Source organism: Syngnathus leptorhynchus, chromosome 7 (genome assembly GCF_054491065.1).
Source record: "Syngnathus leptorhynchus isolate UIUO chromosome 7, UIUO_Slep, whole genome shotgun sequence".
In the NCBI taxonomy this organism is placed as follows: Eukaryota; Metazoa; Chordata; class Actinopteri; order Syngnathiformes; family Syngnathidae; genus Syngnathus; species Syngnathus leptorhynchus.
This window is the reverse complement of record NC_141201.1, coordinates 6,548,823-6,571,954: the sequence shown is the minus strand read 5'-3', so window position 1 is coordinate 6,571,954 and position 23,132 is coordinate 6,548,823. Positions and strand designations below refer to the sequence as shown.

Below are 23,132 nucleotides of genomic sequence, written 5' to 3'. Positions count from 1 at the left end.
TAGCGGCAAGACAGGAGAAAAAAAATCAAATCAAATAAACAACGTTTGAATTGTTTTCCATCACCCCAAACTTCTCCCACAGAGTGATTATTGAAGTAACGAGGCTTTTTGTTTTCCAAGTGTTGATGTACCTAATGTTGTGGTCGGTGAACGTGGTAACTAAAGTTTTCCGAAAAGCGAGCTAAAAGTGGGCTGTAATGCTCTTAGCGAGGTCTTAACAATGGCATTAAGATGAAGGCTTCCATGCACTTTTCAATCTGTACATGCCGTCTGGACTCTTTTGTCTCGTCGCACGCCATCTGTTCTCCGTGTTAACAACGGCTTTAACACTTCAAGCCGTTTCCTTTCGCCTAGCCTCAACTATAACTCAACATGGACGATTCATACTATTTTTCTTTATGCGGGCTAGTCGAGTTAATAACATTACAGTGTGTTTAGTTGAACGGAACGGTGTCTGGTTGCCCAGTGACGTCATCGCCCCACTTCTGCTCCCATTCTTTGGGAGCAAGCAACAAGCAGCGGTCAGTCGTCGGTCGGTCCTGGAAGAAATCATCCAGGATGCGCTCTTCTTGCACTGCAGCGTGTCAGCAGTCCTCGCTGAGACTTGGTCTGCGTGTAAATGGTGTGCTAAGCCATGTTGTCAAAAGCGGTGCTGTTCAAGAGGACAAAAGATGATAACGTGGACTCTGGAGCTGAAAGTACCAAGTGAGTTGAAGCCCTTGCTCGTGGTTCGCTTGAAGGTAGCTTCGGGCTAACGCCAGCTAGTCAATTTCGCTGTTTAACCGCAGCCACAATGGAAAGTAACTTTGTTGAATCTCCTTCCATTATCTTGCAACATTAAAAAAGTTATCTTTACCCCCGGCTCCGCGTTTAAAGCGTATGTAAGGCCTCTTGTGTACGCATTGTTTGCATTTAAATTCATTGTCGTTGAAGTTTACGAGCTCCTGATAGCTAACAATGCGTTGTCATGGCGACCTGACGGAAGCTGCAGGTGTCCAAAGCCACAAGATGGAGGCACGTTGTTTTCAATATTTAAATGATGTTCTTATGTTTGATTTTAGCTCCGACTCCAGTAGGATGTTAACAACTACGGGTAAGTGTACTTCATTGTTCCTCCAACCTGAACAGCTTAACTGAAGACGGGCTCATTTCGTGTGATTATCATGAGACATGAGATTGTATCTAGAAAATTTGCATTTTAAAATTTCAATCAAACACCAATGGCATTTATGTGATAAGCTTTTGAAATATTGTAATGCTAAAAGTAGCATTTCCTTTGTGATAGTTATGTTCCATGTAGTACACAAACTACTGTACTTTGTTTAATATTTGCATGGAGCTCCTACTGACTCGTCATATTTGAATTTTTCTTCCTTAGCTGAGCTGATGAGCCGGCGAGCCCGCGTGCAGCTCCAGCAGCGTCTCTTAGTTCTCAACTTGCATCTGCTGGCCAACCCTGGAGAGTCTCTGCTGCTGCAGCACAGCCTGGACCGTTTGCTCCGCTGGCTCTGCCCGAGTCTCCACATCTTCCACGTGTCTGAGAGGGCTTCACCCCATAGAGGCCAGGCTCGTCTCGGTTCGCAGGCTGGTAGGGGTCATGCCGAGCTTCTGTGCTTAAGTCCTAAACCGCACATTTTGTTCGCTCTTTTGAATGTACTGGCTGGTATCGGCAGTTGGTATCGGTAACGTCCATGAGTACCCAATTTGTTAAAACACAGCATTATCAATGATTTAGCTTTGCTTAGAAAAACGACATCTTTCAGGCTATAAAAATGTATGGATGGGTAGTCTTTAGGTTACCATGAAATGACTCACTTTCCGTTCACCAATGGCTTTCCATTTTGTTTTCTAGGCTCCCCTTCTCTGGCAATCACTTTCTTTCTCCACGAGGCCTATGGAGAAGAGCGAATCCTCAAAGTTCTGGACTTTTTCCAGCGGCCACCCTGGCAGTACCACCACACTGAGAGCTCCGGCAGCAAACCAGCCGGGCTCCACATCTCCTCTGGCAGCTCGGCCGTCAACGCCCTGCTGCGGCCCTACCTCCTGCCCAGTCGGGACTTTTACAGCCTGGGTGCGGGGATGCCCGTGTGGGGGGTCCGCCCGGTGCACTGCGGCGGGGAGATCCTGCGCGTGACGCTCAACAGCGCCTACGATAACTACGACGACGCCGTGCGCTTCTATGAGACGGTGCTGCAGCAACAGGCCGAGGAGCAGAAGACGGGCTTCTGCTGGTTCACCCTCCACACGGGCAAGACACGCCATTCTTCACGGCTAACTTGGATTTCTGGATCCGGGCTTGTCAACGATGTGCTTTCTTGCTCCATACAGAGCCTGGGCTTAGCCTGCAGCTGGCAATCAAGCAGGTGTCAGCGGGGGTCCGCGTGGAGCCATGCAACTCTGCCGTGCTGCAGTTTGGTGTGGATGAAATTGGCCAGTTGGTGCCCCTGTTGCCCAACCCCTGTACGCCTATCAGCACCTCACGCTGGCAGACCGAAGACCTGGACGGAAACAAGGTTCTCTTCCAGGTTGGTCACGAGAAGCTCACAACTCCGTGCATTCAAGTGTGTCAATCACAGCAGCTTAAAGCCCTCAAAGCTGCCGTATGTTTGTTAATTCTCCATGTCTGCTCACTTATCTTGCTTGAAAATCCCTCTATTGTAATCCCTCTATTGCTTTTGGGCTGTAGGTGAAAACCCTAACCCAAGCCAAGCCACCTTTGACCTGTGCTTTCCCCCTCACCTGTCCCGCCGTGCCTCCTCGGGCCATGCAACTGAAGAGCGGAGGACACGCCCGAAACCTTTCACCTAGCAACAACCTCCACTCTCCGCCAACCTGGCAAAGCCACAAACACGGTAAGAAAGCTGCAGTCGCCACCGGCCCGTCACTTGCCGACGAGATGCATCAATGTGGCTTGTCCTGAGTGGCCGTGACTTGTCCGCAGGTCCAAAGGTCATGGGAGAGACCACTCTAGAGAAGCTTCCGGGGAGCCAAGGATCAGGTAGCCGCTGCAGCTCTCCTCCGGGCAGCTCTTGTTACTCATCCCAGCGCAGCAGCCCGGGCCCGCCCCTTTCCTCCGACTCCCCCCTGCGCCCCTCACTCACCCGTTCGCTGTCCGGTCTACTGCCGGAGGAGGACGAAGAAGAGGGGGAGACCAACGTGGACACAGGCATCGCTGTGACCGCTGACCTGACTCGCTCTTCACCGGTGGAGCATTTGAGTTTGTGTCAAGCTCGGACACCCTCAGCCAAAGTGCGGAGCCCCTCTTGCGCCCCTTGCGGCGACAACGTCAGGAATTTAAGATCGCCTCGTGCGACTGGTTCCTCTTACGTCGAGGCCAGTGGCACCGCCGCAGTGGTTTTTGCCAAGCAGCCGTCATCGCACGCAAATTCCGAGGATCCGGCCGTTGAGTTCTTCATCTGAAGACAACAGTAGTTAGGGCTGCCTACCCGTTGTTCAAGGAATTCAAGGTATAAATCCTGCCTCCAACTGTACATTATCAATATCCCACAAGTTTTACCAGTATGATTAAATACAGTACATTCAAAGTAAATAATGTAAAATAAACGTCTTTTAATGATCCCTTCCACAGCTGGCATTCAACATGATGGAAACACATTTTTCCAAGTGTTTTTTTTTTTTTTTTTTAGCAAGTCGTTGGGGTCACAATGGTTAATACAGATGACTTGGGAAGTGCCTACTCAATTCCTGGCAGTGGCAGTTTTCAGTCCAATTTGTTTTAATGTTATTGTGCAAGTTGTTGTTTGTCCAGGGTTTATCCTTTTTTCACGCAAAGTCAAGTGACATAGGCTCAATCGCACCCTCAGGTTATGACCTTAATCAGAAGCACTATAGAAAATGGGTGGTCCGAGATTTTTGGGTAGCTAGATAGAACTAATGATGTGTTTGAATGTTTTATTCTATGAATAGGAAATCATTTTAAAACTCTTTATAACAACAGACAAACAAACAGCACAGCAGCTTTGTCATGGAAATTAGCGAATAGTGTTTGTACAAAAATAAATACTTGCAGTATTTGTTCTTACATATAATAAATTGTATTGTTTTTATGTTTAGGAGATGTGTAAAATACATTGTGAACAAAAAATGCACTCGATGACCAACTTTGCGGGTGTAATAGACTGTATTTCAATATGAACTGTTAGAAATGAATTCCAAGATAAAACATATTTTTATTTATTTCATAGGTCTACCATAAATGAATTTTGTGACTATTGATGTCAAGTATTGTTTCCTAACTTGTGCTTGTACATGCATCATTGTTTTCAAAGTGCTGCTTCTTAACCTTCAAAACCAGACCTTATTGTTGTAGTACTCTTCACAGTTATGTTTGCTAAGTTGTGTCAAATTGCACACCAACAGACTAGTATTATACATGTCCATCAAATAAAGTATTTCAAATATTAATGTGTGACATGGTTGGAGCAACTTGTGTTCACTTAAGTGCACAGTCTACACTATTGTTCAAACATGGGTACAGTTGCACATCTTTGCATTTCATTTTTGTATCACTTTGTGTTTAAAATATGTAAACTAAGTTTTTTTCCCCCTGAAGTCTTTCCATGTACAAGGAATACAATCCAACAAATACAAAATTAAAACATCAATGTCGGTATCACGTGTCGGCTGGCATAGCAGCAACTCTGTCTGTCGATCACTCGTGAATCTTCAAGAACGAACCCTGAAAGGTGGCGTACCTAATATAGTGTCCGAATGACGTCACAGATCAAACAGCCAATCAGAAAGTGGGGGTGAGGGCGGGTGTGGCACTTTTCACTGTCACTTAAACTTTTTCCCTAATGAAGTGATTAGGTACACCTGTGTCCGTGTGACGTCACAGATCAACCAGCCAATCAGAAAGTGGGGGGTTGTTTGGGTGTGGCACTTTTCACTTTCATTTAAATTTTGACCATGATTTTTCCCTAATGAAGTGGCCTGTGATTAGGTACACCTGAAAATGGCGGTGTACCTAATGGAGTGTCCTTGTGACGTCACAGATCAACCAGCCAATCAGAAAGTGGGGGGTTGTTTGGGTGTGGCACTTTTCACTTTCATTTAAATTTTGACCATGATTTTTCCCTAATGAAGTGGCCTGTGATTAGGTACACCTGAAAATGGCGGCGTACCTAATGGAGTGTCCTTGTGACGTCACAGATCAAACAGCCAATCAGAAAGTGGGGGGTTGTTTGGGTGTGGCACTTTTCACTTTCATTTAAATTTTGACCATGATTTTTCCCTAATGAAGTGGCCTGTGATTAGGTACACCTGAAAATGGCGGCGTACCTAATGGAGTGTCCTTGTGACGTCACAGATCAACCAGCCAATCAGAAAGTGGGGGGTTGTTTGGGTGTGGCACTTTTCACTTTCATTTAAATTTTGACCATGATTTTTCCCTAATGAAGTGGCCTGTGATTAGGTACACCTGAAAATGGCGGTGTACCTAATGGAGTGTCCTTGTGACGTCACAGATCAACCAGCCAATCAGAAAGTGGGGGGTTGTTTGGGTGTGGCACTTTTCACTTTCATTTAAATTTTGACCATGATTTTTCCCTAATGAAGTGGCCTGTGATTAGGAACCCCTGAAAATGGCGGTGTACCTAATGGAGCGTCCGTGTGACGTCACAGATCAACCAGCCAATCAGAAAGTGGGGGGTTGTTTGGGTGTGGCACTTTTCACTTTCATTTAAATTTTGACCATGATTTTTCCCTAATGAAGTGGCCTGTGATTAGGAACCCCTGAAAATGGCGGTGTACCTAATGGAGTGTCCTTGTGACGTCACAGATCAAACAGCCAATCAGAAAGTGGGGGGTTGTTTGGGTGTGGCACTTTTCACTTTCATTTAAATTTTGACCATGATTTTTCCCTAATGAAGTGGCCTGTGATTAGGAACCCCTGAAAATGGCGGTGTACCTAATGGAGCGTCCGTGTGACGTCACAGATCAACCAGCCAATCAGAAAGTGGGGGGTTGTTTGGGTGTGGCACTTTTCACTTTCCACTTCATTAGGGAAAAATCATGGTCAAAATTTAAATGAAAGTGAAAAGTGCCACACCCAAACAACCCCCCACTTTCTGATTGGCTGGTTGATCTGTGACGTCACACGGACGCTCCATTAGGTACACCGCCATTTTCAGGGGTTCCTAATCACAGGCCACTTCATTAGGGAAAAATCATGGTCAAAATTTAAATGAAAGTGAAAAGTGCCACACCCAAACAACCCCCCACTTTCTGATTGGCTGTTTGATCTGTGACGTCACAAGGACACTCCATTAGGTACACCGCCATTTTCAGGTGTACCTAATCACAGGCCACTTCATTAGGGAAAAATCATGGTCAAAATTTAAATGAAAGTGAAAAGTGCCACACCCAAACAACCCCCCACTTTCTGATTGGCTGGTTGATCTGTGACGTCACAAGGACACTCCATTAGGTACACCGCCATTTTCAGGTGTACCTAATCACAGGCCACTTCATTAGGGAAAAATCATGGTCAAAATTTAAATGAAAGTGAAAAGTGCCACACCCAAACAACCCCCCACTTTCTGATTGGCTGGTTGATCTGTGACGTCACACGGACGCTCCATTAGGTACACCGCCATTTTCAGGGGTTCCTAATCACAGGCCACTTCATTAGGGAAAAATCATGGTCAAAATTTAAATGAAAGTGAAAAGTGCCACACCCAAACAACCCCCCACTTTCTGATTGGCTGTTTGATCTGTGACGTCACAAGGACACTCCATTAGGTACACCGCCATTTTCAGGGGTTCCTAATCACAGGCCACTTCATTAGGGAAAAATCATGGTCAAAATTTAAATGAAAGTGAAAAGTGCCACACCCAAACAACCCCCCACTTTCTGATTGGCTGGTTGATCTGTGACGTCACACGGACGCTCCATTAGGTACACCGCCATTTTCAGGGGTTCCTAATCACAGGCCACTTCATTAGGGAAAAATGACGGTCAAAGTGCCACACCCGCCCTCACCCCCACTTTCTGATTGGCTGTATGATCTGTGATGTCACTCGGACACTCATTAGGTACGTTATGCCGACATTTGTTATTTTGGGGGACACCAACTCATATAACAACGTAAAACACATTGTCATATAAAGTAGTTAACCAAATGTCTGATTATTATGTTTTAATTGGCAAATATAAAAACAAGGAATAAAACACCAGACAAGTTTTAACACAAATGTTTATTAAAATAATAATACAAATAAATTTCAAACCAGCAATCTAATGTGAAATTGCAGTAGATACATTGGATAACAATATTTAGGCGTACATATGTATACACGTTATTTAAAAACACGTAAGTGAAAAGAATCGTTGCTTTGAACGAATCGTTCACTCACGAGCCAACACTCGTGAGAGACTATTGCCAACGAATCAGTGTGTAGGTGTTGTATTATAGAAAGAAACGTGTGAATTACCCGAGCCAATTATTCTTTATTTTATTTTTATTTTTTGTAGTTTGAGGTATATGGGTTGTTTACACGGGATGTTGTAATATAGAGAAAAATGTGTGCGTTGTTGTCAACATTACCGTGTTTACTTTATTGTTTTTTGTTTTTTTTTCTCTCTGGTGTATTGTGAAGTGTATTGCTTAGTTGTGTATTATTTAAGTAAAAAATTAACAACAAAAACGGATCAGTGTGTATGGGGGGGGGGCGATTCCTTGAACGATTCGTTTGAACAAATCTTTAGAGTGAACTGATTAAAGATTCAGTTCACTTAAAAGAACTGGAATCCACATAACTACTTCAAATGTCCCAGAAAACAAGATAAAGCACTTAGTAGCGCTTCCTCTACTGGTCAAAGAATTTCATTGCTTTGAGTAGCTTTACTACAACCAGTCCAACTCAGCTCTTTGGCCCACTGGCCCACTCTGGTGACTCGCACTTTTACTGGGTCAAACCTCCAGAAGTGTCGCTCCCTGAAAAGATAGAGGCGCCCATCCGGACGGCTCAACGCCCCGTTGGTACCCTGCGGTACACCAGTCCAGTCTTTAAGCTTGCGAGGATAGTAGAGCTCTGGGCTCAGGGTTTGCAGGTTAAGAACAAAATATCGGGAGCCCTTAAGCAGTACCATATGACCCAGAGGGGCATAGAAGAAGGTGCAATCCAAGTGGCGAGGTAGGCCCAAATCAGTGCTTTGCCGGGGGAAGCCTGTGTCAAGTACTTGGCCCGTGTAGCGCCAAATACGCCTCCCTGACAAGAAGATAACAATTAATGTTTTCAAACAGACCTACACAACAATGCATCAACTTTATCCCCAAAAAGAAGCGAGTACCTTTAAAGAAGTACCACTTTGTGTCCAGAGGCGAGAAGGTGGCCGCTTCGATGGCCGATGGGAGTTCAGCCCAACGCTGACGGAGAGGCAGCGGGCCGCTCACGTGCCCCTCCGCTGAGACGCTCCAGTACGCGCTGCCTCGGAACACCATCACTGTCCCGTTTGGGTCTGGATTCAACACAATAACATATATATTTAGGAAATTGACTGGGATATACGCCAGCCTTCGGTGACCCTAAAAAGAAAAGTAAAATCACGCAAAATACTCTTTTTGAAAACACTGTCAGAATTTTTATTTTTTGAAGTGATCATAAAAAGTAAGGCTTTAATTTTAAGAATGACCATGTATAGTAAGGTTTGGGTTTTTTTGTAAAAAAAAAAAAAAACATTGACCATGTGTAGTAAGGCTTTTATTTTATAATAAAGAAAAAAAAGTGACCATGGATAGTAAGGCTTTTGGTTTTCATTTTCTCCAAATGTATTGGTTTTATTCTTTTTTTGGCTCATTCATTACTGCATGCAGTACGTATGAGTCATTATTGAATGTCATTCCAAAGATTTCCCAGCAGAGGGCGCAGTAGCACTACTACAAACCACAAACGTTCATAAATACAGAAAGCAATGACCTGCAAATTCGTTTCAACCTACATATAAATGCACTAGAAGGACAAAATGTTCAAAATGAGTGCCTTTTTTTTTTTTATTCACTTATTTTTTTTATGCATGCACAATGCTTAAAAGAAAGCTGAGCCAGACAGGCCATGGGTGTTACATTACCTTTCCTTGGATAAGCATTTGGGACATTTCTTGCTACATACCTTGTCTCTGTAGTGCATTCAATTGAATGTAATTAAAATGGATTCTCAAATTGTTTTTTGGTAGATACTGCTACACTGCTAAAAATTCAAACAGGCCCATATAAGGCAATATACTTTGTAAGTGATGATAGTTCCGTCTCATTCCTAGTCATAACTCACCCACAGTGATGGCATCAAACACACCAGACCGGCAGTAGTGAGGCGGACCGCTGCCTTCATCAGCCTTGTGGACATCCATGAACTCCCACTCCTGCAGGGAAGCGTGCAGAACCTCACCTGGCAGCCGCACCAGCCGATCACCCTGCGGCTTACCTGAAACGTGCATCAAAGAAGGCATCAAACTTTTGAAAATTGCCAAGGATCCTGAGAAACGCTTACAGTAGAGTTCGTGACTTTACTGTGATGTTTCCCAACAAATCTTAAATAAAACAAAACATTGTCTTATAAGGACTGTGATTCTCAAAACTGTACACTTCCATTTTTTTTTTTTACTGCGTGCAATCTAGAGGTCAGCAACACCAGACACACAGGTGTATTGTCATGGCCTCACATTTCTGTTTACTATTACTATTCAAGCGCACACACACACACAAACACACACACACACAACTGGAAGCAGCTATGACATGTTCACAGCTGTGTTTCTTGTCTTTGTCAGTTTACATTTGAAGTGGAAGCAGCTGCAATGTGCACACGTGACATTGTTGATGTCACAATTACTTTGAAAGAGAACGAAAATCAACACGGCTTTTATTTTGTGAGCCATCAGCTGGATTGTACCTGAACACAAATACCTGGAAGACGTGTTCAGCTACTTGAAGAAAAGAGGAGAGATGTCTTGGCTTGTTTTAAAACAGTGGGAAGAAAACAACAATTTTACCTCACCAGAAAGTTGTTTTGTGTGTCTGTCTGTGTTTCTGAATTAACAAACAAGAATGAACGCGTTTCAAACATCATAATAGCTTCAGGGCAGTATGTGGTAAAATTACGATTGGAACTGTGCACTAAATGTCAGGTGACGTGCTACCTAGCATTTTAGGAGGCAGACGACAGAATGTCCAATCGTCTCTTGTTTTATATTGCAATTTGGAAATTAATAGTAATTATTTATGACTGTATTATACTATGGAGGACAAAAACTGCCAGAAGGAAAAAATTAAATAAAAGTGAAAGTAAAGACAAATATTTTTTTTAATTATCGAAAAATAAATAAACACAGGAGTACAAACAAATATATAAAAGATATACAGAATTTTTTTTTAAATAAAAAATAAAGTCCACCTTTTGCCAATTGTTACCTGAGCAAAATGGTCACAAATGGTTTTCTGTATCATGGACTAAGGATAACCTGGTCTCAAATGATTTGGTCGGTGTCAAATGTGGTCCTGTGGAGTGTCATCTCACCGTACAGCTGCTGCACGGCCAGGATGTCGTCCCAGCTCATGACCAGATTGCGACCCAGCTTCTTGTAGTAGGGCGACATAAGAGCGTGACGCACGGGCGAGTGCTCCAGACCCAGAGTGTGTCCGATCTCGTGGGCCATCACCATGAACAGATTATGGCCCTTATGTCCGTTTAGGGTCCACCTCTCCGCTTTGTCAAAGTGGGCTTCCCCTCGGCGGGGCAGGAATGCGTGAGCCAGGGTTCCCCCTGAAAGGCAAAGATGTCACACAAGGTCACATTTTCTTCCTCTCATTCCCCTGCACTGGAACATATTGTTTCTAAGCCTACACTATAAGTAAAGTACCTTGAGATAACATTTGTTATGAACACAACTAAAACAAACAATACTGCACAAAATCAAAACGGAGAAGACGGTAAATTCCATCTATTGCGGAGGTTCTAATAATTATCAGGAGGAAATTCACTTTGTCCCAGACCTGGCCCGTCAAAGGCGTTGCCGGTCCCGTCGTTGTGCTCGCCCTCGTAAAAGGCCAGCCGGATGTCTGCGGGCCCTTGTGGGGCCTCTTGGAACGCCAAGCCTGACACATTGCTCCACAGCTGGAAAGCGGCGCTCACTGCCAGTCGCACTGAGCCCAGTGACAGGTGGCTTGGCCAGTTTACAATCTGGTAGGTCAGGTGACGCTTGTACCACTTGTCGGCTACATAAATCAAAAACAAATGAGACGTGAATTCAAGTGAAATATGATCTGTTAAAAGCTGACTAAATGTCTCAGGTTATCACAGCTCACACATCTTCTAAGTGCATACGCTCATAAATATACGAAACAGAGGTGGCGGAAAGACGGGACATTCAGATGCTTTTTTTCATTTACACAAGCAATCTTGCAGTGTACACAACACGACAATCTGCAACCGGTGCAAACACACAAACGCAGCCAGGCATGTAGTACACATCCCGTAGTACGCAGACACAGCGGCTACATGACAGGAAACAATCTTTAGATTTACGTGTTGCTGGCGGTGAGCGAGGAACTGTTTAAGACTTCAAGATTTTTAGTATCTCAACTCAAGGTTGATTTGTCCACTGTACGATATGGAGTTCTGGCAGTTGTCAAGTTGCATGACGTAACGTCGGGGTAAACGTGGAAGTGGAGGCTAATCCATTATTATTATGACCTCTTTCAAATACTGAAAAGCTTCAAGTACATGATCAAAATGTGCAACTTTTTCTCCATTATAACTCCGCATTGTTTTAAATGATCATTGATTTTCAATGAAGGTTTACACATCACACACACACAAAAAAAATCACATTAAGGTCTCAACCAATTGCTGAATGACAAATAAAGGTGATGTTCTCAAACTGATCAAATATGGAACAACACAGTCGCCTAAAGAAAACAGAACAAAAGAACAAGCTACCAAAAGGCGAGGGTTGATAAGTAGGCTAGAGTATGTATGATTTGAGTCCAGGCGCCTTCTCTCTCGCCCACCGCGAGGTCCCCGTGGACAGCTGTGAAGCCAGGAAGTCAGATACACACGACATTCCTCCACTTCCCTTATGGAAGCAATTGCAATGATGCCCGGTGTTGCGGCGGCGTTGTTGTTATCGCTGACATTAAGAAGTGACCCCGATGAGCAGATAACAGGACTTATTGTTTGGGTACGATCTGACAACTGACATGGGTGAACTTAACTGACTTAACTTTGTGGAAAATGGAAGAGAAAGAGGACTGAGAACATTTTGAACACGTTTCATTCCGTAATTTCATCATGTCTGTCTGTTCAATTGCTTTTATGGATTTTTTTTTTGTTTGTAAAGCATTTTGTAGTGGACTGCTTGAAAAGTGATATATAAATATATTGTCATTATTAGGGCCCAAGCAGCGACGGCTCCATGGTTCCCATATACACTTATCACTTTTGTAGCACTTATCTAAAATGTGGGTGGGTGGAATGTTAGCTCTGTAAATATTAGTGGGAATCCAAATCCAAATCCAGCCCAGCACACAAGTCAAGGTTTGTTTTGCTACTTCACACGGAGAGAAATCAATGCAAGTGAAATCATGTTGTGTTCCTGAGGAGCACTAGTTTTAGTATACTACACTAATTAATACTAGTTATGCACCATTATGTGCATTCCGGGAAATGTTTTAAATCAATAAAAAAAATTATAATCATAAAATCACTCTTTTAATTAATTTAAAATGTTTTTTTTAAATCAACCTTTTTAATAATTTGAAGTTGCTCAAGATTCTTTGTAATCCACGAGTGACTTTTGTGGCTACAGATCAACATAATTGGACTTAATGACAACTTTGAAATATTAGTCATACCATTTCAGTTCTGGAGTGGATTATTTGAAATGATTTTTGAGACTTAAATGGAGTCCCCCGCTGGTTATACTAGAGTTAAACCATCCACATACAGTATTGTATAAAAAGCTCAAAGAAGCAATTGCTCGCATACATGCAGGCTGTGATGCAACCACGGCCACACTTGAGCAAAACATTGTTGAATGTATTTGCCAGATGGAACATGTCAGGTACCAACATGAAGAGGCAACGAGCTGCACATCAGCCATCAGTGCATTCCCCAAACATTAGCCAAGTCTTTATGTGCCACTGGGGAATGTGACGACTTCACACATCACAAGGCTGCAGCAACAAACCGCTGGTTTCCAAGGCAACCATACTCAAGGGCACTCCCAGAGGAGATGTGAGGAAAGGCAAGGGGGGCATAAACACTCCAACCCATTCTCAGGAGATATTAGGATGATGCTCGAAAAAGTGTATTAATTACATTTTTTAATCACATAAAAAACGTTGTGACCACAACTTTATAGCAATTTTCACCTTGCTAAAATAATAGCTTGAATCTTTTTGGTTTGCTTGTTTTTTAAAAAAGCACAAAAAAAAGGAACCAAATATGGATTATGGAAATTTGGTGTAGAATTCATTTTTTTCTTCTTATTTTTTTCATTTCTTAAGAAGGTGGCGATGTATTTTAATTAATACATTTAAAAGTCAAACTTCACAGAGTATTATTTGAAATGACCATTTCTGTCCATGTCTTGATGTTTTAATTTTTGGCCAGGAAATGTGCATGTGTAAACTTTTAGGAGAGCAGGCAAGTGCAACCATCACTAATGTTTTTCAAAGTACACTAAACAAGCAACAGAGGACATTATTTCAAAACATCTGCAAGAAATTTCCCGTTTCAAGGTCATTACAAACTACCATTAAACACGCGGCAGTGTTTAGTCATGTTGAATTGCACTGACCTTCCCGACCATAAATTCTTTTTACATACTGGACATTCAAAGCAGAACATTAGGATATTTCCCTGAAGGCCCGCTGCAGCGCACAAAAACATTGCGCAGGGACAAAAACGCCCCCCCCGTCTGCGATGCACGTTTGACAATAAACACACAACCTTTTACTGCGAAGCGCTTCCTACGTCGCCACGGTGGTCCTGCTGCAGAACTCCTTGCAGTGAAGATAACGTTTACCCTCTGGGCCCACACCTGTTGGCTGCCCTTATCCGACACGCCGCAGCGCGGTTCGGCCATCTGCCTGAGGGTGGCGCTGTCTAATTCACCTGTCACTGGTAGGCGAGACAACCGCTGGAACTCCCTGAGAAGAGAGCACACGTTTGCATCATGAAGACTTACTTTCTTCAAAAAATATTTGAATAACATGAATCGCCCTACAGCCAAACATCAACTGCATATTTTTATTGAACCGAGGCCAAGTCTAAGCCTACCTGTGAGCATGTTCAATCTTTTTCCATTACTGTGTACTGACAAGCAAGCGAGCAGCCCAGGAGGCGAGGTTCCTGAAATTCTTGGATGGTTCAGGAAAGGTTCAGGAGATGTTTGTAGTTTAGATACGAGTGAGCGGAGGGTTTTACAGAGCTTGGGGGCCTTTTACCATGTCGAGCCTCCACCCACTGATTAGCACAGGGTACAATTTGGCTCTCATCGCCACAAATAAATCTGTCACATTACATCATGATTGTGTGACTATAACTTACCGGATCGCTGCCTGCATCTCGACAGCATTGTGAATGAAGTTGTCATCGTGAAGGTAGCCATATTTTTCGAGAAATACCTGCAATTCATATGACAAAACAAAAAAAATATTGCTTATTTCTAAACCTTATATTACACTATTTCCCCCCAAATTATCCCATGAGGAAATAAAGTAAGAATTGCATTCCCCAATGAGTCAAACGTCATGCCTGAAGATGTAATCTGTTTTATGGTGTGTAACTAGACCACCCATCAGAACTCCGTGGCATGCCCCTCTACTCTCTGAATCACATAAGCACGCAAACACAAAGTAAGGAGTAACTTGGTACATGGTAAGAGAGTGATGCATTAGGTTTGACTTACGATTTGTTAATCACAGTGCTTGCTCAGACACTAACACAGGCTTGGTGATTACAGATGTGGTTGAAGGAATGTGTACAATATAAGCGTCCCTTTGTCTGTCTACACGCAAAGAATGATGCCAGAGGGTATTGTTTAATGGCGGGGAGAAGTAAGCATGCAAGGAGCACAGAGATGAGGCTTGAAAAACAAAACAGAAAGTCTGCACACCCCTATTCAAAAGTTATTGTGAGACCAAAATTAAGGATTTCATAACTTTGGCCATTAATGTGACCTATATGTATTCATTTATTTTGGAGGCCTTCATGTTTTTTTTGTGTTTTCTCGCAAGGGGTCTGAAAGATTTGTGCAAACACTGACCGCTATTTAAAACTACCACCATAATACTTTATTATCTTGTGATGTGCTTTGTGTTTGCATTATTGTGTATACTTTTGGGGATTATTAAGTGTTATACTGGAGGATTTGAAAAAGTTAACTACAGCCACAATCAAGGCAACAACAGCAAGTGCATTTCCTGTGTTGGTGTGACGGTTAGGTTAATGAAGACCCAGGAGAGCTCCGAAATTGTAACGGGGTGGGTCAAAATAATAATAATAATGTCGGCCATTCAGAAACGACAAATGATGTTCATTTCTTTACAAACTTTGTATCAATCAAATGAAGTGTTCTTTTGTCATATAAACATGATACATTTGGTTAAAAAGTTTGAACCTGAACCCTTGGTCTAAAGAAATAAAATCAACAAGGCGTTATGAGGTAAGACGGTCAAGCGAGTACCTCTGGGTCAAGCAGCGAGGAGCCGCAGGTGTTGCGCACGCTGATCAAAAAAGTCACAGCCAGGAACCAGGCGGGCTTCGCGTTGCTTCCAGCCCGGTACCGGTTCATCGTGGAGCGACCACCGTGTCGGCACACGGCGCATTACTGGAAAACAGACGGACCCCTCATGACAGCAGCGGTTGTTAGGTTGGAACAAGCTGGACGACTGTGTTGGCCATCTAGAGTCCATCCCCGTGATAAGTGACTTGAGTAGGCGCCGAGAAGGGGGGGGGGGGGGGGCGGCCCCGCCCCTCTCGTTACTCGATCAGCTGAGCTTCTTTTGACTATTCTAAACCTCGCCACATATTTGTGCTTTGTTGATCCAAAATTATCTTTATATTTTGGTGGCTAAATTGTTTAATTTTGTATGAGGAAATGTTAACTTCCAGATTCAAAATTATTTTATTTATCAAGATTTTCATATTTTTTTCCCCCAGTGAATAAAGCAATGGAAGTACTGAACACAAAAGGAAAGATCACAGTTTAATATTTGTTGGGAGAAGAGAAACAAAGTAAAACATTTTGCTCCGTTCATACAAAACAAAAGGTACGAAGTCTACCACACGTACAAAGAAAATAAAACATTTTTTGAGCACATGCCACAGCCAGTGAGTCTTCGTCATAGTACAAATTGCCGCACATATAGATTGAACAATATTCATGACTTGCTGCAGTCTATGAAAAATGGGCCCAAGTCAAAATGTCTTTATTTTATCCCACTTTGACAAAGCTCCGACTATGGTGGACTCTGTGGCTGGAGTCATGTTCATCTGCTCAACACTTTAATATGGCCGCTCTCTTCTGTCATCCCTCCGGTCACCTCTGAAAGACAGATTCAAGATTCATATTTAGATAGAATAAGGATTTATATTTAAGTTGACAACCAAAAAAAAAAAGCGTGAAACATCATGAATCCAGCATTTGTTTGAACAGGTAACAAATGAAATGCCATGAAGCTATGTTAAGTTTCACATTCCCCACGCACGACAGCAGAACATACAGTAAAAAACTGCTGCCTTTCATATTAAACACCAATTTGGGCTTTCACTGATTTTAAGGAGCTTATCCATCAAGTGGATGCTGCCCTCTGCTGGCACATGACTGCATACAGCTGTTGTTACTACTCCTTCACTTTAATTGTTAAATAAGAGCTCTAAAAACATTTTTTTTTATCAACAGAAAGGAATTTCAGTCAAAAGGAAAAAATAAAAACACCAACCTTCCTCCCATTTTGTATCCCCCTCCATATCCACCACCACCACGGTCACCACCATAGCCACCCCGGTCTCCACCCCGGAATCCTCCACGTCCGCGGAATCCACCCCCTCTATCGCCACCATAACCACCTCTGCCTCCACGATCTGGAACACAAATGATTTGCTTGAACTTTCCACATATGTACGCAGGTACACAAAAAGAAGCAGGTGACGATTGCAAAAGAGAATCTGGCACCTCCAAATCCGCCTCCAGCATCTCCAGGTTTGGGAGCGCCGCACTTGTTACACTCTTGCCGCCGTGCAAAATTCATGTTGCCGCACGAGCTGAGCTCAACACAAAAGACAGGAAGAAGTCAGTAAATCAGAGATGAGCATCACGTACATGGATGTTGTCCATTGCACACAAACCTGTTTGGACAAGGCCAGTCTCCTCCCTTCATGTCAAAGCTGGGACCTCCACCACCGCGACCTCTGAATCCTGAGACAATAAGGGGAAAATATTAATACCGAGGGTAGCTGTGTGAAAGATTTCCTACGACCTCCACCGACCTCCTCCTCCTCCTCCTCCTCCTCTTCCACCCCCTCGTCCTCCGCCCCGCTGCGTGAACTCAGCTCTGCGGGTGGCAAATGATACTTTGATGGGTTTGCCGTGGAATTCTTTGCCTGCCAAGACAAAACGGGAGTTAGAGGACACCGAATAATGGAATGGAAATTGGTCCGTATGGGGGTGCCATTACCATCGAACCAGTCAATGGCAGCTTTGGCAGAAGGCGGGTCGTCAAAGGACACTGTAGCTTCACCCTTTGGCTGGCCAGTGGCCTTGTCAGAGTAGAGGTTGATCATTGGCTGACCAGTCTTCTTGTTGACCTGGAAGTACCAAAATGGACAATTTCAACTTCCGTTTGGAGTTTCCCACTTCTAGATCTGAGGTGGGACTTTTTTGTCATTAAGGGATATTAAGTAAACTTGACTGTCAGCCCTTCAGGCATCAAGTAACTATTGCTAACCACTCACACAACAGTCGGAAACATTTAGGATGGCAAGATGAAGGTTAGCCAGTGTAAACAACAAAGTCAATACCTTAATAATGCCAATTTGCTTGAAGAAGTCGCCCACTTCCTGTACCGTGGCCTCTTCGCCCAGGCCTTGGACAAAAATGGTGTTGTTGTCAGAGTTGTCCTGATCCCCACCTGTGGAGAAAAAGACAACATGAGCATCTTCAATCAACTCGGCTTATTTTGTTAAAAGCAAACTCAATCTCGGGTTAATAGTGAGTGTAATCAATACAATCCAGCAGAAGTAATATTTACCCGATTCATCCCTTGAGCCGTAGTCTCGAGAGCCTGGAAAACAGGTAAGAGGACCAAAAGCACATGAGCAAGGGATCACCAACATCTGGACTCTCATTATTCATCAATGACATCCTAGCAGAGTAATGCAATATAGAAATTTAAGAAAGTCCATGTTTACAGCTGTGTTTGGTGTTTTCATACCGTAGGCTCACAGTCACCTTTCAATGGGAAACGGACTCATTCCCTTTTCTTTTTTTTCTTTTTTTTTTAACCACCAACTTCTAGACAGTTTTACCTCTTCATCCCAGGACCACCAGCCACGTTAATAATAAAGCGTTGTCTTCATGCAACCATTACCATTATTTTACATCTCAGGCCCCATGTCTGTTACCGTATCTGTAGGCTAAAGAGAAATCCAAATAAGTATAAGTTGAAGCCCTTGCGATCTTGACATGAAATTGGTGGCATTCAGAGTTGTTTTAACCCCATGTTTCCTTTTTGTGCTAACTCAAGTTCTTTCCTCCCCCACCGACACAGTTCTGATGCTCGTCACTTACCACCGAAATTTTTGAAGCCACCACGGTCACCACCTCTGCAGAGGAAAAATTGGAGAATTGATGGCTTTTCCTTTGTCCCAACCAGGAGCTCAAAGCTCCCCTACATCCCACCAGTTTGCACTCCTGCCAGGGTGTGTGACTACGTGGAATGTCTCACACGAGGAGTGTTAGTTTTTGACAATTATCAGTGGACAAGATGACCAGGTAGTTCTGACACAGGCAGACGTGTGAAGGCAGTTATCACACGTCGCTTGGTCACAAGAGTTTAACCAATTTGATACTTGTTGCTGTTTTCCATCCAAAAAAAAAAAAAAAAAAAAAAAAAAAAGAAATTAGATGGTGTCGAAATAGCAACGTCAGGCAAATTTGTCTTTTAACATAAGAGGCCAAATTGGTGAGAGGGGCTTGATACGCAATCTTCCACTGAGTGCGGTTTTGACATCCTTTAACTGAGGTCCTTGTTATAGTTCAACCACTGTCAACACCTGTAGTATAAAATGTAGATCCATGTTAACAGAGCACACATGTTGGCCATTGTCAAACATACAATAGTTGAATGAAACCTGTTGAATGCGAAGCAGCTGACGACGTCGCTCCAGGTCTAACTGCAGTGTTTCAGCCAAGAGTTCCTTGTTCAAAAGCTACATGATCTGCCGAACGCGGACAGACCAAAGTGTTTCTCTCACACTTCCTCTCTAGATTCGATGGAACCTTTGAAAGGCTGAGTTATTGGCATGTTAACGCTCCTCCCTGGCCGTGCAGTTTTATTTGCGCAAGTCTCAGACTTGTGGGTTCATGTCATGTATTCACGTGACGGTGTTTACCAACTTAAATTTCTATTAAAAAAAAGTTCTTTAAAATATATATATAAAAAAAAAAAAAATTCGTTAATTGTGACCTGGCATAGCAAAATGAGTAGGAACTCACAGGTAGATTCCAAGATATGAGGCAATACTGTACTGGTACAGTATGTCAAACTTCTACCTTGTTCAATAAGTCACAGTGTCCTTTGAAATAATGGTGTGGTGTTGTATGCAGCATCCTTGGCCCTTTTCTTTTCATGCTATCCACACATGGACTTTGCTGTCAAACTTTGACCCATCCCGGCCTAGCGTAGACGCATCTGAGAGGGAGTGCGTTATATTTACCTCTGAGGAATGATGTTATGAGTAGAGTAGTGCAATAGTTGGATTATCATTGGAAGGCTGAGATTTTTATTTTTTTTATTAAACCTGATGATTTTGGAAATATGGGTCACTGCGTGTCATTTTGCCATGCTGGGTCACAATTGATAAACAGTCATTTCTCACATCCCCATTTGCTGACAGTTTATTGTTGATCTGACTCGTGCTCTATTTAGCACATTTCACCATCTGGACAAAACCATAACATGAAACTGCTGATATCCACTAGGAACCTTGTGCAGAGTCAAAAATGAAACTGGCTAAACCATCTTTTTTTGGGGGGGGAAAGAAAAAAAGTCCAAGCCTCTCTAAGAAGAGGGATAATTAACTGTGCATAGTGAATTATATTCAAATAAAGCACACAGTTACCGCGCCTTCTTGCAGCTGCTTAATAAGATATCAAATGTTTTCCCAAATCTAAAATGTGTGAAACATGTTCCACCAATTGTCTTCCATGGCAGGCATTATGGTTTATTCCATGTTGATAAAATCCCTGCTTAAAGCTGTCATGTAGGCACAATTGTTTTACCATACAACCCTGTAATGACAACACCCAACATGGTTTTTTTTTTTTTTTTTTTGTTTTTTTTTTTTTAAATGCAGTTGCGAGCAAGTCAGCAGTTCTGAGTGTGAAGTGACCATTTAACCTTTACAAGGGTATTGCATACAGAGGGCCTCGGGATAACAACTGTCGCGGGCATGGCACGAGAAAACAAACATTTTCTGCCATATTTAGCAAATTTCCATTTGACTGGTTCATATTTAGCCTCTGAGTTTTTTTTATACCAAATGTCAAGGTTACAAACACCATAAAAGGGTTTTGTTTTCATAGAAGGACGACTGTGTCACAAGGCACTACGGTACTTACCATTTTTCATTCAATCGTCCTATAGCTAAAACGCGTTCACTGTAATTGCGATTTTACGACTCCATTATGGCGCGTTTCTACTTGAGATTACCTCATCATAACAGAACGCCATCGTGAACCAAGGACCCCCTGTATACAAGCTAATACTATATTAAAAGATGCATATAGAAGTCAGGTTTTCAGGCCTAATGCATGCTGTTTGATTTGAGGTTTGATGGACGAAGTTGTGTTTCCACTTTACAAAACATTTAAAGTACCTTAGATGCAGTGGCACTGTGGAACTTACCCCATACCAGGCTGTCCGCCTCTTCCACCACGGTCATAGCCACCACGGTCATAGCCACCACTGCGGTCATAACCGCCACGTTCGTAACCGCCTCGGTCGTAGCCGCCACGACCTCGGCCTCTGTAACCACCGCCTCCTTCTGGTCGGTCTCCTTGGTCACGGCCATACCGGCTACCCTGTCCACCACTTTCGCCTACCATATTGACAGAAAGACAAGTGAGACCCACTGTTCTTCAGCAATACAAAAATCGACAAATACAGTGACTTCTTTACCTTCACTCCATCTTCCGTAACCACTGCCACCACCTCCACCACCTTGTCCCTGGGCACTGAATGATCCTTGTTGGCTAAAGCTCTCTCCAGTTTGCCCTTGACCACCATATGACGCCGATTGTCCAAATGACTTCTCGCTGTACAATGACACAAAGACATCCGTTAACAAAACGCGAAGGTTAGCTTCACCTCATATAGAAAGGAATGTGAATAAATAAAAACAATCAATCTTGTTCAACTTTTGTGTTATTAACAGGCTCACCTAGATGAATCCTGGCCAAAATTATCAAAAGACTGTTGCTGCCCATAAACTCCCTGGGACTGGCCAAATCCCTCTGTCAAATAAAGTCATATAAAAAAACAATTGGCATCATTTGGTCTTGTACAAAGTCAATTCTGTTTGTACATGAATCATTATACAACCCACCTTGTGTTCCAGATTGCTGACCTCCATAAGCACCATAGCTTTGGGCCCCATAACTACTTCCACCATTTCCTTGTCCTTGACCATAACTCTGTAACATAAGAGCAATGAGACATTAAGTATACAATTGGATATAAATTTAATTAATAATCAAGGGGTAAATTAGATCTTACCTGTCCACCCTGCTGACCACCATAAGAGCCATAACTGCAAGACAATTGTAAGATAGCTTAATATTCCTAAAGATTTCCAACCTTCACATGAAAAGATGGAAATGGAAACTTACCCCTGTGAGCCACCATGCTGTCCATAACCAGAATCTGTAAGAGTGGAATGTTTGATAAATATTCAAATAACAAATAGAAAAGTAGAAAGCTCTTAGTTGTCAAAGGAATCCTCAGTCAAGTAACCCAAAGGCTGAGCACGCCTCCCATCACGCTGTTCCGGTGAAAATGGCGGTCAAATGCGGCTACGACTAAATCATGGATTGACGGTAACGTTTTCAAACAGAAAACGAACGGATTCTAACAAACTGAGCACCTGGTTCACTGATTGTGCGTGCTGAAATGGAGCGTTGCATATTTGTGCCAATATGGATATTCACGTTTACGTGTCGACTTTAAACCTTGAGACAACGCTGAGTTATAAACAAAGAGACATTCATGCAGCCCCATCGGGCGCCTCGGGAAGAACGCCATTGCCAGGCATATTTGATATTTAGTGGGAATACGCAGGTTGAAAATCGCAGACGAAGTGAAATTAACGAATTTTACTCAACAAAAAGTTAAGAAAGCTAGAATAATCGAAACTGATGTAGTTCTGCAATTCAAAAGGACGAACCCAAGAAGTAGACGCACCCCCCCAACCACCTTAGGCCTCACGGTGAGCAGGCCAGTTATTTAGTTATTTTCATGTTGAATTCACATGGAATAACTCAATCCAAATGTCATTCAAATATATAATGGGATTCTTACCGGTGGCCATTATGCTATCCTAAAATTGGACGGCGTGTTTCTCCAGAGAATCTATTAAAATCACCCGGTGACTATCGAACGCTGCTAGGTTGGGTGCTGGTGCTAGGCCAACCTACTTCACTTCCCTAATGGGTACTCTTCTTCGATCACTTCATAAAGGCGTCAGTTATCCAACTTTCTATTGTACTACTGCCACCTACTGCCAAAGATAAGTACCGCGCACCATAGCTCATGGCCCATTTCGACACATTAGTATAGTTTTAGATTTCCAAAACACCAGTATGTATATTGTCTTTCTTATTTTAATTA

The 23,132-nt window shown here is 43.0% G+C and overlaps 3 protein-coding genes across 9 annotated transcripts; 1 reads left to right on the top strand and 2 right to left on the bottom strand.

The window, feature by feature from the left end:
- The first annotated feature begins 203 nt into the window (after positions 1–203).
- Positions 204–4,524, top strand: fam124b (family with sequence similarity 124B). 3 transcript variants are annotated; one of them, XM_085916350.1, is made up of 8 exons: positions 209–705; positions 1,062–1,093; positions 1,379–1,588; positions 1,853–2,248; positions 2,329–2,525; positions 2,687–2,852; positions 2,942–3,467; positions 3,590–4,524. In XM_085916350.1, exons 1-7 carry the CDS (start codon positions 635–637, stop codon positions 3,418–3,420), a joined length of 1,551 nt encoding a protein of 516 aa, XP_085772476.1. In that variant the 5' UTR covers positions 209–634; the 3' UTR covers positions 3,421–3,467; positions 3,590–4,524. The 3 variants fall into 3 exon arrangements, with proteins under 3 accessions (XP_085772477.1, XP_085772476.1, XP_085772475.1); XM_085916351.1 differs by having other exon boundaries at positions 204–705; positions 2,777–2,852; positions 2,942–4,524; XM_085916349.1 differs by having other exon boundaries at positions 210–705; positions 2,942–4,524.
- A 2,697-nt stretch (positions 4,525–7,221) lies between these two features.
- mmp28 (matrix metallopeptidase 28) lies at positions 7,222–15,927 on the bottom strand. Of its 4 annotated transcripts, none has more exons than XM_085917197.1 (9): positions 15,710–15,775; positions 14,572–14,648; positions 14,302–14,487; positions 13,972–14,171; positions 11,001–11,234; positions 10,537–10,782; positions 9,292–9,444; positions 8,315–8,482; positions 7,222–8,232 (listed from the first exon to the last, which is right to left on the bottom strand). In XM_085917197.1, exons 4-9 carry the CDS (start codon positions 14,105–14,107, stop codon positions 7,838–7,840), a joined length of 1,332 nt encoding a protein of 443 aa, XP_085773323.1. In that variant the 5' UTR covers positions 14,108–14,171; positions 14,302–14,487; positions 14,572–14,648; positions 15,710–15,775; the 3' UTR covers positions 7,222–7,837. The 4 variants fall into 4 exon arrangements, with proteins under 4 accessions (XP_085773323.1, XP_085773324.1, XP_085773320.1 ...); XM_085917198.1 differs by having other exon boundaries at positions 14,302–14,381; positions 15,710–15,767; XM_085917194.1 differs by lacking the exon at positions 14,302–14,487 and having other exon boundaries at positions 7,223–8,232; positions 15,710–15,927.
- A 291-nt stretch (positions 15,928–16,218) lies between these two features.
- On the bottom strand, positions 16,219–22,971 carry taf15 (TAF15 RNA polymerase II, TATA box binding protein (TBP)-associated factor). 2 transcript variants are annotated; one of them, XM_085916655.1, is made up of 16 exons: positions 22,824–22,971; positions 22,136–22,169; positions 22,023–22,056; positions 21,853–21,940; positions 21,688–21,760; positions 21,426–21,562; positions 21,153–21,345; positions 18,815–18,849; positions 18,276–18,308; positions 18,046–18,155; positions 17,703–17,832; positions 17,515–17,628; positions 17,374–17,443; positions 17,201–17,289; positions 16,968–17,109; positions 16,219–16,570 (listed from the first exon to the last, which is right to left on the bottom strand). In XM_085916655.1, the coding sequence occupies exons 1-16, from the start codon at positions 22,831–22,833 to the stop codon at positions 16,531–16,533; spliced, it is 1,332 nt and encodes a 443-aa protein (XP_085772781.1). In that variant the 5' UTR covers positions 22,834–22,971; the 3' UTR covers positions 16,219–16,530. The 2 variants fall into 2 exon arrangements, with proteins under 2 accessions (XP_085772781.1, XP_085772782.1); XM_085916656.1 differs by lacking the exon at positions 18,815–18,849.
- Between the last annotated feature and the right edge of the window lie 161 nt (positions 22,972–23,132).